Source organism: Eucyclogobius newberryi, unplaced genomic scaffold (assembly GCF_026437365.1).
Source record: "Eucyclogobius newberryi isolate DKJ021-1_F unplaced genomic scaffold, fEucNew1.0.hap1 SCAF_42, whole genome shotgun sequence".
NCBI lineage: Eukaryota > Metazoa > Chordata > Actinopteri > Gobiiformes > Gobiidae > Eucyclogobius > Eucyclogobius newberryi.
In genome coordinates, this window is record NW_027316079.1 from 224124 (window position 1) to 239123 (window position 15000).

Genomic DNA, 15000 nt, shown 5'->3' on the forward strand with positions numbered 1-15000 from the left:
CGTGTGTGTGTGTGCTGTGTGTGTGTGTGTGTGCGTGTGTGTGTGTGTGTCGTGTCGTGTGTCTGTGTGTGTGTGTGTGTGTGCGTGTGTGTGTGTGTGTGTGTGTGTGTGTGTGTGTGGTGTGTTGTGTGTGGTGTGTGTGTTGTGTGTGTGTCTGTGTGTGTGTGTGTCTGAGTGTGTGTGTGTGTGTGTGTTGGTGTTGTGTGTGCGTGGGTGTCTGTGTGTGTGTGTGTGTGTGTGTGTGTGTGTGTGTGTGTGCGTGCGTGTGTCTGTGTGTGTGTGTGTGTGTGTGTGTGTTGTGTGTGTGTGTGTGTAGTGTGTGTGTGTGTGTGTGTGTCTGTGTGTGTGTGTGTGTGTGTCTGTGTGTGTGTGTGTGTGTGTCTGTGTGTGTGTGTGTCTGTGTGTGTGTGTGTGTGTGTGGCTGTGTGTGTGTGTGTGGTGTGTGTCTGTGTGTGTGTGTGAGTGTGTTGGTCTGTGTGTGTGTTGTGTCTGGTGTGTTGTGTGTGTGTGTGTCTGTGGTGTGTGTGTGTGTGTGTGTCTGTGTGTGTGTGTGTGTGGTGTGTGTCTGTGTGTGTGTGGTCGTGTGTGTGTCTGTGTGTGTGTGTGTGTGGTGTGGTGTCTGTGTGTGTGGGTGTGTGTGTGTGTGTCTGTGTGTGTGTGTGTGTGTGTGTTTAACTGTAAAGTGACTGTGTGTTTTGTCCTGATGCAGAGATTGGATCCCGGTGCTGTAAGTCCCGCCCACTGCCGCCTCGTCACACTTTGTTGATTTGTTTTTTGTTGTCATGGAAACGTGTCACAGCCGCGCTCAGCTCCAGCTTTTATTCTAACACTGATTATACTTTTATCACAGTTTATTTAAAAATACTTTTATAAAACTCTAAAAACATTCCAAATATGAAGCAGATTTAATGCAGCGCTTGTGTTTCCTGTTTGTGGAGGCACTGGCTGCACGCTCGGAGCTGATTGGCTGAAGAGACGTCTTCTCTCGCCTCATTGGTCCGTGTCGTCCATCGACTTTCACAGAAAATCACTTCATTTTCGACTCTTAATCTAAACGTCCTTATTTCAGTTGTGACACTTTTGAATGAGCTGGTTTTGGACCCTCAGTGCCACGCCCTCAGTGCCACGCCCTCAGTGCCACGCCCTCAGTGCCACGCCCTCAGTGCCACGCACTCAGTGCCACGCCCTCAGTGCCACGCCCTCAGTGCCACGCCCTCAGTGCCTCGCCCTCAGTGCCACGCCCTCAGTGCCTCGCCCTCAGTGCCACGCCCTCAGTGCCACGCCCTCAGTGCCTCGCCCTCAGTGCCACGCCCTCAGTGCCTCGCCCTCAGTGCCACGCCCTCAGTGCCACGCCCTCAGTGCCTCGCCCTCAGTGCCTCGCCCTCAGTGCCACGCCCTCAGTGCCACGCCCTCAGTGCCTCGCCCTCAGTGCCACGCCCTCAGTGCCACGCCCTCAGTGCCACGCCCTCAGTGCCTCGCCCTCAGTGCCTCGCCCTCAGTGCCACGCCCTCAGTGCCACGCCCTCAGTGCCACGTCCGCATGTCTTTAGTCCAGGTCTGGTTCTGGTCAAGTCCAGGTTCTGACCCGGTTTCTCTCCCTCAGACGTCTCAGGCGACGTGTCTCTGTGTCACTGAGGACTTTATCTTCTGTGGATGTTCTGACGGGGCCGTGAGGGCCTTTAGTCCCATGAACCTGGAGTTCCTCTGCACTCTGCCACGCCCACACCGCCTGGGGGCCGACGTGTCCAGCATGACCAAGGCCAGGTACGGACACACGCCCAGAACACGCCCAGAACACGCCCAAGACACACGCCCAGATCACACCCAGAACACGCCCAGAACACGCCCAGAACACGCCCAGAACACGCCCAGAACACGCCCAAGACACACGCCCAGATCACACCCAAGACACGCCCAGAACACGCCCAGAACACGTCCAGAACACGCCCAGAACACGCCCAGAACACGCCCAAGACACACGCCCAGATCACACCCAAGACACGCCCAGAACACGCCCAGAACACGTCCAGAACACGCCCAAGACACACGCCCAGATCACACCCAAGACACGCCCAGAACACGCCCAGAACACGCCCAGAACACGCCCAGAACACGTCCAGAACACGTCCAGAACACGTCCAGAACACGCCCAAGACATACGCCCAGATCACACCCAAGACACGCCCAGAACACGCCCAAGACACACGCCTAAGACACACGCCCAGAACACGCCCAAGACACGCCCAGATCACACCCAAGACACACGCCCAGAACACGCCCAGAACACACAGAGAACACACAGAGAACACGCCCAGGAAACGCCCAGGACACGCCCAGGAAACGCCCAGAACACGCCCAGAACACGCCCAGGACATGCCCAAGACACGCCCAAGACACGCCCAAGACACACAGCCAGAACATGCCCAAGACACACGCCCAGAACACGCCCAAGACACGCCCAGAACACGCCCAAGACACACAGCCAGAACACGCAAAAGACACGCCCAGAACACGCCCAAGACACGCCCCCAGAACACGCCCAAGACACGCCCAGAACACGCCCAAGACACACCCAGAACACGCCCAAGACACGCCCAGAACACGTCCAGAACACGTCCAGAACATGCCCAGAACACGTCCAGAACACACAGAGGACACACAGAGGACACTCCTCGGACACGCCCCGGACACACAGAGAATACGCCCTGGACACACCCAGAACATGACCAGAACACGGCCTGCACAAGCCCCGGACACGCTCCAGACACGCCTCGAACACGCCCTGAACAGTTGTTCTCTTTCTCCACAGTCAGTTGTTCAGCTCGTCTTCAGACTCTCGATTTCCTGACACTGTTGCTGTGAGTTTCGACCCGGTAAACGGCTGGCTCTCGTGTGTTTACAACGACCACAGCGTTTACGTGTGGGACCTGCAGCGTGACCCCCACGTGCACCAGCCTGACCCCCACGTGCACCAGCCTGACCCCCACGTGCACCAGCCTGACCCCCACGTGCACCAGCGTGACCCCCGGAGAGCGGGGAAACTCTACTCTGCTCTGTTTCACTCGTCCTGCGTCTGGGGCCTGGAGGTCAGTCATGTTCTGATGAAATGTTCCACAGTGGGGCTTTAAATCTTTTTTATTTCTCATGACCAGTTGGAAACGGCGAGCTTCTGAAGGACAGTGGAGTTACTGACCCTGACCCTGACCCTGACCCTGACACTGACCCTAACCCTGACACTGACCCTGACCCTGACCCTGACCCTGACCCTGACACTGACCCTAACCCTGACACTGACCCTGACCCTGACCCTGACCCTGACCCTGACACTGACCCTAACCCTGACACTGACCCTGACCCTGACCCTGACACTGACACTGACCCTGACCCTGACCCTGACACTGACCCTGACCCTGACCCTGATGGTGATGAATTATTATAAGTCACTGCAGACTGAAATCACCCTGGAAACTGACTATTTGAGCCACTCCCCTCAGGCAGGAGGCCACTCCCCTCAGGCAAGAGGCCACTCCCCTCAGGCAAGAGGCCACTCCCCTCAGGCAAGAGGCCACTCCCCTCAAGCAAGAGGCCACTCCCCTCAAGCAAGAGGCCACTCCCCTCAGGCAAGAGGCCACTCTTGATGATCATCCTTGCGCATACACAGGTCGAGAATTAATCACAAAAAAGTCACCTTTGACCTCTCGGTGACACCGGCAGCTCAGTCCCCTTTTCACCTTCTCGCAGGCAGGTCGTATGTGGTTGTTTTACGCTAATATATTGCTGTTTCCACACATTTTGGTTTGTTTTGCCGCTTGTAGCCTGTTAGCCCTGTTAGCCCTGTTAGCTGATCTCTGATGCCTGCTCCAACTGTTCGGTTATGCCCCGGTCTGTGCGCGTGGCGCACTTGGCAGCTTTCGACGACGCTTCAGACAGGTCGTTTGTGGCGCCTCTGAGTCAATTACCGACTGGCCAGACTGGGGGCCTCAAGCGGCCGTCCACGGCTACTCAAGGTGTCGGTCCTCCAATTGAAGGGAAATTAGCAGCGCAAGTGAGCACGCTGACATCTGAACTGGCCCAAATGCAGGCCGTTATCCAGACTCTCCAGACTGATGCCAGTCGTGTGGTGGCACAACGGCATGAGGGGCATGGCACAGCCTCAGTATATGATGACGTCATATCTGTGGCTGCTTCAGACACGCAGTTTCAGCTGGATTCTGACCTTCTGAGCTCCCGAGTTTCAGAATCTGGCTCACTGGCCTCTGCCGGCTCTCAGGCCGACAGTGATGACACTGTCACAGCGGCTTTACGGACCGCACTTTCCCACTTGAATTGATGTTCCGCGGGATGAGGCGGCACCCTCGAGCGCCTTCTTTCGGCGCCAGGCTGCAGCGTCCCACTTTGCAGTTCTTCCCTCTGAGGACTTTATTGACAAACTGCATGTCTGTTGGACAGACCCAAAGGCATTTTCAAGGCCCACTTCAGATGGCAGGGTCTTGGCACTGATCCACAGAAGCTTTGCCTGGTGTCCATGACCACAGTGCCGGGTTACAGACGACCTTCTGTGCAAGGCGTATGACATGGGAGCAGGTATGAGTCGCATTGGGAACTCCTTGTTTCATTTGATGCTAGGCCCATCTGTTTCCCTCGAGACGGTTCCGATGGACCAGCCAACACATGGGCTGGTTGATGCCTCCTTGCAGGCTTTTGCCCTCATGTCAAGGGAACTAGGGCGACTGCTCTCTACATTAGTGCAAGCTCGCAGCCAATTATGGCTGGCACAGTCTCCGCTCTCTGAGGCCAGTAGGAAGACCTTGAAGGGGGTTCCAGTTCTTCCTGGAGAACTATTTGGCCCGGCCGCCCTGGAGGCTCTAGAGCGCACGGCCCAGGCTTGCCATACATGGTAGCAGTTGGCTGCGCCGGACGCTGTCTGGAGGGTATCGTCTGTAGTTCCACCACTGGCCTCCAGTTCCTGGTTTTTTGGTACCCAAAAAGACGGGCGATATACACCCAGTTCCGGACCTCAGAGGTTTAAATGTGTTTTTAAAGATGCTCCTCTTCAAGATGTTGGTTGTCAGACGAGTGCTCCAGGGGATCTCCCCAGGCGACTAGTTCACAGCAGCAGACCTGAAGGATGCATATATTCATGTCCAGTTGCACCGCCACATTGGAAGTTTCTCAACTTTACTTTCCGGGGAGAACACTTCCAGTTCAGAGTCCTGCCGTTTTGGTTCTCTCTGTCCCCTCAAGTATTTGCAAGTTGCTGGTGCTGGAGGCGTTGCGATCCCCTCCATTTGAGCGTCTGTCCCAGGTTGACCTTAAATGACTTTCAATGAAGACGACATTCCTTCTGGCGATGGCCTCGGCGACACGGGTGAGTGAGCTCCAGGCTCTGGGGTTTCCCTTTGGCTGAATATGGATTTTCGTTTTGTTTTGTCGGCGGGGCACAACCGGCACGTTTTGGTGCGGGATCTGCTTCTGAACAGCCGTGTCCTGTCCGTGTGCTTGAGGCATATGTGCTACAACAGTGATACACCATTCTGAGAGCCTGTTTGCCGGCTCTGTCCAAACAGCGTCTCACGCACTGGATTGTGGGTGTAATCACAGAAGCCTCTGCTCGACAGGGGCGACCGTTGCCTTCCGGGGTGAGGTGCCACTCCACAAGGGGGCTCTCAGCATCGCGGCCCGCTATGAACGGGGCGTCCTTGGATGTGAGGCGGCCTCTTGGACATCCCTGAATACCTTTGCAGGATTTGACTGGTTCACACTCCTCTGGTCCCATTGAGCTGTGGTTGTGTCTATTCCTCGGGACCATTCGTCATCCAGTGCTTTAAGCTCCGCCTCTGCATCTGGAATTCTCGTGCTTTGCAAGAAGGTTTCTATGGACTGAGCTGCTGGTGTCATGTGACTATAGACTCGACCTGTGTGTGCGCTGGGATTATCATCCAGTGCTTTATGCTCCGCCTCTGATGGTCAACCGGGATTCATAGAACTGGAGTTACAGTCGTAACATTGTTTCCTTCCCTCTGGATGTGTTGGACTCATGAACACTTCTTAAACACTTGAACCATCATCACTGTCACGTTCTGCACTTCTTCTGTAACTCAACTGTACATGTGCCACATGTTAAGCCTACTTTTATTTTGTATCTTATAGCAGATTTGAATTGTTTCTCTTTTTGACTTATGTAGCTTGTTTTATCATGTTTTACTTCCTGTGTTTGTGAATTCTGTTCATTGACAATGAGAATAAACCTTTCCTGATGAACTGAGGTGCGATGGCGTTCTCTGGCCACTAGGAGGCAGGACCTTTGTGCTTTACTCACACAGAAGTGTTAAGATAAGATAAGATAAGGTTGACTCTTCTTCCGGACGCTGAGACCATCAGATGTCTGTCTCTGTTTCTTTGTCCAAGCATTAGACACCTCAGAGTCTTTGTGGAACTGCGTCTCGTCCTTCAAAAAGCTCTAATCTCAGAGGGACTCTATGTTTTACCAGATTTACCCGGACTCAGCCGAGCAGCTGCTGCCGCCCGGATCCTTCCTCTCCTGCTCCTCAGACTCCACCATCAGGATCTGGAACCTGGACCAGAGGAACCCGAGGAACATCCTTAGCCACGTGAGTCCAAGACCTGCTTTAGACCTGGTTTAGACCCGCTTTAGTTCTGCTTTAGACCTGCTTTAGAGCTGGTTTAGACCCGCTTTAGTTCTGCTTTAGACCTGCTTTAGAGCTGGTCTGGACCTGGTTTAGACCCGGTCTGGACCTGGTTTAGACCTGGTTCTGGTCTCTTTCAGGACCTTCAGAAGATCCTGTACGTGGATGAAAACCTGTCGCTCTTATTGGACACACAGTCGCAGGTTTTTGGGGGAAACGGGGAAAAGGAGGCGGAGCAGAGGGCGGGGCTTCGGACGCTGAAGGTCCGCCCTGACGGCGTGCACCTGGCATCAGGCGACAGACAGGGGGCGCTCAGGATCCACGACCTGCACAGCTTTGAAGAAGTTCTGAACGTCCAAGCGCACGACTCTGAGATCCTCTGTCTGGAGTTCTCCAAAGAAGACACAGGTAACACAACACAACACACACAACACACACACAACACACACAACACACACAACACACACAACACACACACAACACACACAACACACACAACACACACACAACACAACACACACAACACACACAACGCACACACAACACACACACACACACACAACACACACACAACGCACACACAACACACACACAACACACACAACACACACAACACACAACACACACAACGCACACACAACACACACACACACAACACAACACACACACAACGCACACACAACGCACACACAACACACACACACACAACACAACACACAACGCACACACAACACACACACACACAACACAACACACACACAACGCACACACAACACAACACACACAACACACACACAACGCACACACACACAACACAACACACACACAACGCACACACAACGCACACACACACAACACAACACACACACAACGCACACACAACACACACACACAACACAGACACACACACACACACAACGCACACACAACACACAACACAACACACGGGCAAAAACATTTAGTTCTGGCCCATTTAAATCCTTTCTCTAGCTCATGACCATAGGAGAGGTCAGAACGTGAGTGACCGATAAATCCAGAGCTTTGTCTTTGGACTCAGTCCAACTGTCAATCACACGCTCCATCAAGACCCCAAGATACTTGAACTCCTCCACTTGGGGCATGGACCCCCCACCCACCTGGAGAGGACAAGGACCCCCCACCCGCCTGGAGAGAACAAGGACCCCCCACCCACCTGGAGAGGACAAGGACCCCCCACCCACCTGGAGAGGACAAGGACCCCCCACCCACCTGGAGAGAACAAGGACCCCCCACCCGCCTGGAGAGGACAAGGACCCCCCACCCACCTGGAGAGAACAAGGACCCCCCACCCACCTGGAGAGGACAAGGACCCCCCACCCGCCTGGAGAGGACAAGGACCCCCCACCCGCCTGGAGAGAACAAGGACCCCCCACCCACCTGGAGAGAACAAGGACCCCCCACCCACCTGGAGAGGACAAGACACCTTTCTCCGGTTGAGAACCATGACTCAGATTTGGAGCTGATTCTCATCCCCAGACGCTTCACACTCGTCCCAGAGCAGCTGATGGAGCCATCAGGACAACATCGTCTGCAAACAGCAGAGATGAGATCCTGTGGTCCCCAAACTGGACCCTCTGACCCCTGACCACACCCTCTGACCCCTGGCCACACCCTCTGACCCTGGCCACACCCTCTGACCCCTGGCCACCGCCCTGAGCAAAGGGCCCCGGACCCCGTACTCCCGGAGCAGCCCCCAAAGGACACCCCGAGGGACACGGTCCAAAGTCTTCTCCAGATCCACAAAGCACATGTGGACTGTGCAAACTCCCATGAGCTCTGGCGTCCCCTGGTGGAGAGTCTAGAGCTGTTCCAGTGTTGCACCAGCAGGACCTAAACCTGCTCCTCCTGAAGGTTCTATGGGTCAGATTCTCCTCCAGGACCTGGAATAGACCCCGGTCTGCCAGAGACACTGTCCCCGACCGCCACGCCCTGTTACAGAGACATGTCAGCCAAGACAGTCCTACAACATCCAGAGACTTAAGGTCCTCAGGATCTCATCCCGGAGCCACCGAGGAGCCACCGAGGAGCCACCGAGGAGCCACCGAGGAGCCACCGAGGAGCCACCGAGGAGCCACCGAGGAGCCACCGAGGAGCCACCAACCTCAGTGACTTCAGCTCGGGTGATGGACGAGTCCCTCTGTGTCCTCAGTCTCTGCTTCCTCTTCAGAAGACGTGACGGTGGGATTAAGGACGTCCTCAAAGTCCTTCCACCGTCCGACCACATCCTCAGTGGAGGTCAGAGGTCAGAGATCAGCAGGTCTCCACCATAAACAGTGTTGGTGAAGCTGCTTCCTCCTCCTGGGGCCGATAGTCCTCCTCCATGTCTCCTCCTCCATGTCTCCTCCTCCATGTCTCCTCCTCCATGTCTCCTCTTCCATGTCTCCTCCTCCATGGCTCCTCCTCCATGTCTCCTCCTCCATGTCTCCTCCTCCATGGCTCCTCCTCCATGTCTCCTCCTCCATGTCTCCTCCTCCATGTCTCCTCCTCCATGTCTCCTCCTCCATGTCTCCTCCTCCATGTCTCCTCCTCCATGGCTTCTCCTCCATGTCTCCTCCTCCATGGCTCCTCCTCCATGTCTCCTCCTCCATGTCTCCTCCTCCATGTCTCCTCCTCCATGTCTCCTCCTCCATGTCTCCTCCTCCATGTCTCCTCCTCCATGTCTCCTCCTCCATGTCTCCTCCTCCATGGCTCCTCCTCCATGTCTCCTCCTCCATGGCTCCTCCTCCATGTCTCCTCCTCCATGTCTCCTCCTCCATGGCTCCTCCTCCATGTCTCCTCCTCCATGTCTCCTCCTCCATGGCTCCTCCTCCATGTCTCCTCCTCCATGTCTCCTCCTCCATGTCTCCTCCTCCATGTCTCCTCCTCCATGTCTCCTCCTCCATGGCTCCTCCTCCATGTCTCCTCCTCCATGGCTCCTCCTCCATGTCTCCTCCTCCATGTCTCCTCCTCCATGGCTCCTCCTCCATGTCTCCTCCTCCATGTCTCCTCCTCCATGTCTCCTCCTCCATGGCTCCTCCTCCATGTCTCCTCCTCCATGTCTCCTCCTCCATGGCTCCTCCTCCATGTCTCCTCCTCCATGTCTCCTCCTCCATGTCTCCTCCTCCATGGCTCCTCCTCCATGTCTCCTCCTCCATGGCTCCTCCTCCATGGCTCCTCCTCCATGTCTCCTCCTCCATGTCTCCTCCTCCATGTCTCCTCCTCCATGGCTCCTCCTCCATGTCTCCTCCTCCATGTCTCCTCCTCCATGGCTCCTCCTCCATGTCTCCTCCTCCATGTCTCCTCCTCCATGGCTCCTCCTCCATGTCTCCTCCTCCATGTCTCCTCCTCCATGTCTCCTCCTCCATGTCTCCTCCTCCATGGCTCCTCCTCCATGTCTCCTCCTCCATGTCTCCTCCTCCATGGCTCCTCCTCCATGGCTCCTCCTCCATGTCCTCCCAAACTCCTCCCCAAACTCCTCCCAGCCCTGGGTTTTTGCCTCTGCGACAGCACGAGCTGCGCTCGCTTGACCTGTCGATGACCTCAGGAGACCTACAGGTCAGAGTGGCCTGTAGACCTCCTTCAGTCTGACCCTTACTTCCGGTGTCCACCACCGGGTTCGGGTGTTGCCGCGGCGACAGGCACCGGACCATGTGACCACAGCTCCGAGCAGCCGCATCAACAATGGAGGTGGAGAACATGGTCCACTCGGACTCAATGTCCCCAGCGTCCCCCGGGACATGGGAGGAGTCTCCTGGAGGTGTGAGGTGAAGACCCTCCTGACAGAGGCTCCACAAGAAGATCCCCACAGACTCCCACAATGCACTTGGGTCAAGTCTGTCCGGCTTCCTCCTCCACCAGAGGATCCAACTCACCACCAGGTGGTGCTCTACAGCTCCGCCCCTCTCTTCACCCGAGTGTCCCAGACACACGGCCGGAGGTCAGAGGTCAGAGGTCAGAGGTCACGACAACAAAGTGGATCATTGACCTCCTGTGTCCTGGTGCCATGTGACCTGAAGGACAGTCCAATAACTGACCGCTCGGGTTCAGGTCGGGGCTCCTCCCCTCTCCAGGAGTCACTGACATCGTCCACGTGGGCGTTGAAGTCCCCCAGTCGAACAGCAGAGTCCCCGGTCAGTGCACTGTCCAGTTCTCCTCCCAAGGACTCTAAGAAGGCCGTGTCCTCTGCACTGCAGTTCACAACAGTGAGAGACATGTCCCCCGCCCCAAGGTGAAGGGACGCGACCCTCTCGTCCATCGGGGTGAACGCCAACACGTGGCGGGGGATGCTGAGGGGCCATAAGCAAGCCCCCGGAAGCCAAGATGGCCGCCATTGAAGCCTATGGAGCTGCTCATTGGCGCATGGTTCCAAAAAAGTGTTTTAGTTCCGCATTACTTCCTGTATACTGGTATATCTCCTCCCACTTTTGTGACGTCATCGCCGTGAGGCTTTGGCGTCGGGAGCGCGCACGTCACAGCAGCGTGAACAACTGAGAAGAGTCAACACGGACTTTTGGAATAATTCGGCTTGAAATATTCTGTTTACGTAACATATAATGATGGATTGTTATATCCATCTATAAATATACATGTATCATGATGTAAAGCTCTGATATTTAAGAGAATTATAAAGAAGTGTTAAGATAAAAAGTCTGGTTTAATGACATGAATCACATTTAGAGGTGGAATAACGTCCTCATCATTGTCTGTAGTTTTTGGTTTGGGTATTTATTTTGTTATTAACTTTTCAGTTATTTATTTACATAATATAATTTGGCCAATATGCATTTTTTTTAATCAGATGAGAAGAAATATAAAATATAATCATCGATTCTGTTACATAATTGAGTTAAGCAGTATTTAATTATATTCAGTTTCCTTTTGTGTCGTTTTGTGTCATGTCAATCTTTAATAAATACAAAACACATTTGTTTATTCATGTATTTAATAAGAATAATGAACATAAATGAACTTGTTCAATAAATGCAAATCTGATTATAACTACAAATGATAAATTGATTTTAGCCAGTTTTAGTTGAGTTTTAAAGCTACAGTGAGTTTTAAAGCTACAATGTGGGAGTCCCTTATTAAGGAGTTTGAGTCTGTGTACTGTTCATTATTATTATCATTAATAGAATCAGAAAAGGTTTATTCCATTGTCAAAGAACAGAATTCACAAACAGTGGAACTTGCTTTGGTGATTCAGTGCAACATAAAAATATTAACAATGATAAAACAACCTGTATAAGTCAAATGGAACAAACTGAATAAAATAAGATATTCATTTATTGTCCACACATGGGGAAATTTCGTTGTTGCAACACAGTAGATCCAGAGGAAAAGAACAGATAACTTATAGGAAGTTTAAAAAACACTCTTAATAGATCGATCTTAATAGAAGAACTCTTATAAACACAATCTCCTATAGACAGAACCTCTCATACATTAATAAGGAATGGAGGGAAAATAAAGATAAAGATAAAATAAAAACAGCGTAAGACAAAATAATACTAATAATAATGGTAAAATAAACACTCTTTTTACATCAGTTATATGCACATGAATGTGACATTATTGTGTTAAATACTGAATACCTCAGTATTTAACAAGACTTTGTTTCCATGGTTACGCAGTCTTCTGTACTTCAGTAACTGCACCGTTCAGCTCCATCGTATGACTGAGACAAACAGAACATGTCACAGCTTTAGATTATACAAGTCATATAACATACACTTCACATGTTTTAGATTTATACAAGTCATAGAACACACACTTCACATGTTTAGATTATACAAGTCATATAACATACACTTCACATGTTTAGATTATACAAGTCATATAACATACACTTCACATGTTTAGATTATACAAGTCATATAACATACACTTCACATGTTTAGATTATACAAGTCATATAACATACACTTCACATGTATTAGATTATACAAGTCATATAACATACACTTCATATGTTTAGATTATACAAGTCATATAACATACACTTCACATGTATTAGATTATACAAGTCATATAACATACACTTCATATGTTTAGATTATACAAGTCATATAACATACACTTCACATGTATTAGATTATACAAGTCATATAACATACACTTCATATGTTTAGATTATACAAGTCATATAACATACACTTCACACGTTTAGATTATACAAGTCATATAACATACACTTCACATGTTTAGATGATACAAGTCATATAACATACACTTCACATGTATTAGATTATACAAGTCATATAACATACACTTCACATGTTTAGATTATACAAGTCATATAACATACACTTCACATGTTTAGATTATACAAGTCATATAACATACACTTCATATGTTTAGATGATACAAGTCATATAACATACACTTCACATGTATTAGATTATACAAGTCATATAACATACACTTCACATGTTTAGATTATACAAGTCATATAACATACACTTCACATGTTTAGATTATACAAGTCATATAACATACACTTCACATGTTTAGATTATACAAGTCATATAACATACACTTCATATGTGACACATCAGTTTCTCTTTTGAAGAACAATTATCATTTAGTTTTTTTGGTCATAACAAAACAGACATTTTATAAATTCAAAATACTGATTCTACTGTTTACTTTTAGTCGAGGCACAAGTTATTATTAAAATACCTTTTGCTTTGGAGTCGTCAGGAGTTTACTTGAGATGACTCTGTGTCTGCAGTGACCTGTAGTGACCTGTAGTGACCTGTAGTGACCTGTAGTGACCTGTAGTGACCTGCAGTGACCTGTAGTGACCTGCAGTGACCTGTAGTGACCTGTAGTGACCTGCAGTGACCTGTAGTGACCTGCAGTGACCTGCAGTGACCTGTAGTGACCTGTAGTGACCTGTAGTGACCTGCAGTGACCTGCAGTGACCTGCAGTGACCTGTAGTGACCTGCAGTGACCTGTAGTGACCTGTAGTGACCTGTAGTGACCTGCAGTGACCTGTAGTGACCTGCAGTGACCTGTAGTGACCTGTAGTGACCTGCAGTGACCTGTAGTGACCTGTAGTGACCTGTAGTGACCTGCAGTGACCTGTAGTGACCTGTAGAGACCTGTAGTGACCTGCAGTGACCTGTAGTGACCTGTAGAGACCTGCAGTGACCTGTAGTGACCTGCAGTGACCTGTAGTGACCTGCAGTGACCTGCAGTGACCTGCAGTGACCTGTAGTGACCTGTAGTGACCTGCAGTGACCTGTAGTGACCTGTAGTGACCTGCAGTGACCTGCAGTGACCTGTAGTGACCTGTAGAGACCTGCAGTGACCTGCAGTGACCTGCAGTGACCTGTAGTGACCTGTAGTGACCTGCAGTGACCTGTAGTGACCTGCAGTGACCTGCAGTGACCTGTAGTGACCTGCAGTGACCTGTAGTGACCTGTAGTGACCTGTAGAGACCTGCAGTGACCTGCAGTGACCTGCAGTGACCTGTAGTGACCTGTAGTGACCTGTAGAGACCTGCAGTGACCTGCAGTGACCTGCAGTGACCTGTAGAGACCTGCAGTGACCTGTAGTGACCTGCAGTGACCTGTAGTGACCTGTAGTGACCTGCAGTGACCTGTAGTGACCTGCAGTGACCTGTAGTGACCTGCAGTGACCTGTAGAGACCTGCAGTGACCTGCAGTGACCTGCAGTGACCTGCAGTGACCTGTAGTGACCTGTAGTGACCTGTAGAGACCTGCAGTGACCTGCAGTGACCTGCAGTGACCTGTAGTGACCTGTAGTGACCTGCAGTGACCTGCAGTGACCTGTAGTGACCTGCAGTGACCTGTAGTGACCTGCAGTGACCTGCAGTGACCTGTAGTGACCTGTAGTGACCTGCAGTGACCTGTAGTGACCTGTAGTGACCTGCAGTGACCTGCAGTGACCTGTAGTGACCTGTAGTGACCTGCAGTGACCTGCAGTGACCTGCAGTGACCTGTAGTGACCTGTAGAGACCTGCAGTGACCTGCAGTGACCTGCAGTGACCTGTAGTGACCTGTAGTGACCTGCAGTGACCTGCAGTGACCTGTAGTGACCTGCAGTGACCTGCAGTGACCTGTAGTGACCTGCAGTGACCTGCAGTGACCTGCAGTGACCTGTAGTGACCTGCAGTGACCTGCAGTGACCTGTAGTGACCTGCAGTGACCTGCAGTGACCTGTAGTGACCTGTAGTGACCTGCAGTGACCTGCAGTGACCTGTAGTGACCTGCAGTGACCTGCAGTGACCTGCAGTGACCTGTAGTGACCTGCAGTGACCTGTAGTGACCTGCAGTGACCTGTAGTGACCTGCAGTGACCTGCAGTGACCT

At 51.6% G+C, this 15000-nt stretch overlaps 1 protein-coding gene across 1 annotated transcript in view; it reads left to right on the forward strand.

Annotated features, from left to right (window-relative positions):
- Positions 1 to 15000, forward strand: part of mapkbp1 (mitogen-activated protein kinase binding protein 1) — a 79550-nt gene that overhangs the window by 29651 nt on the left and 34899 nt on the right. Inside the window, exons 8-11 of the mRNA XM_072464247.1 lie at positions 1603 to 1763; positions 2809 to 3085; positions 6491 to 6610; positions 6787 to 7054. Coding sequence (XP_072320348.1) covers positions 1603 to 1763; positions 2809 to 3085; positions 6491 to 6610; positions 6787 to 7054 — 826 coding nt within the window. The remainder of the gene's footprint in view (positions 1 to 1602; positions 1764 to 2808; positions 3086 to 6490; positions 6611 to 6786; positions 7055 to 15000) is intronic.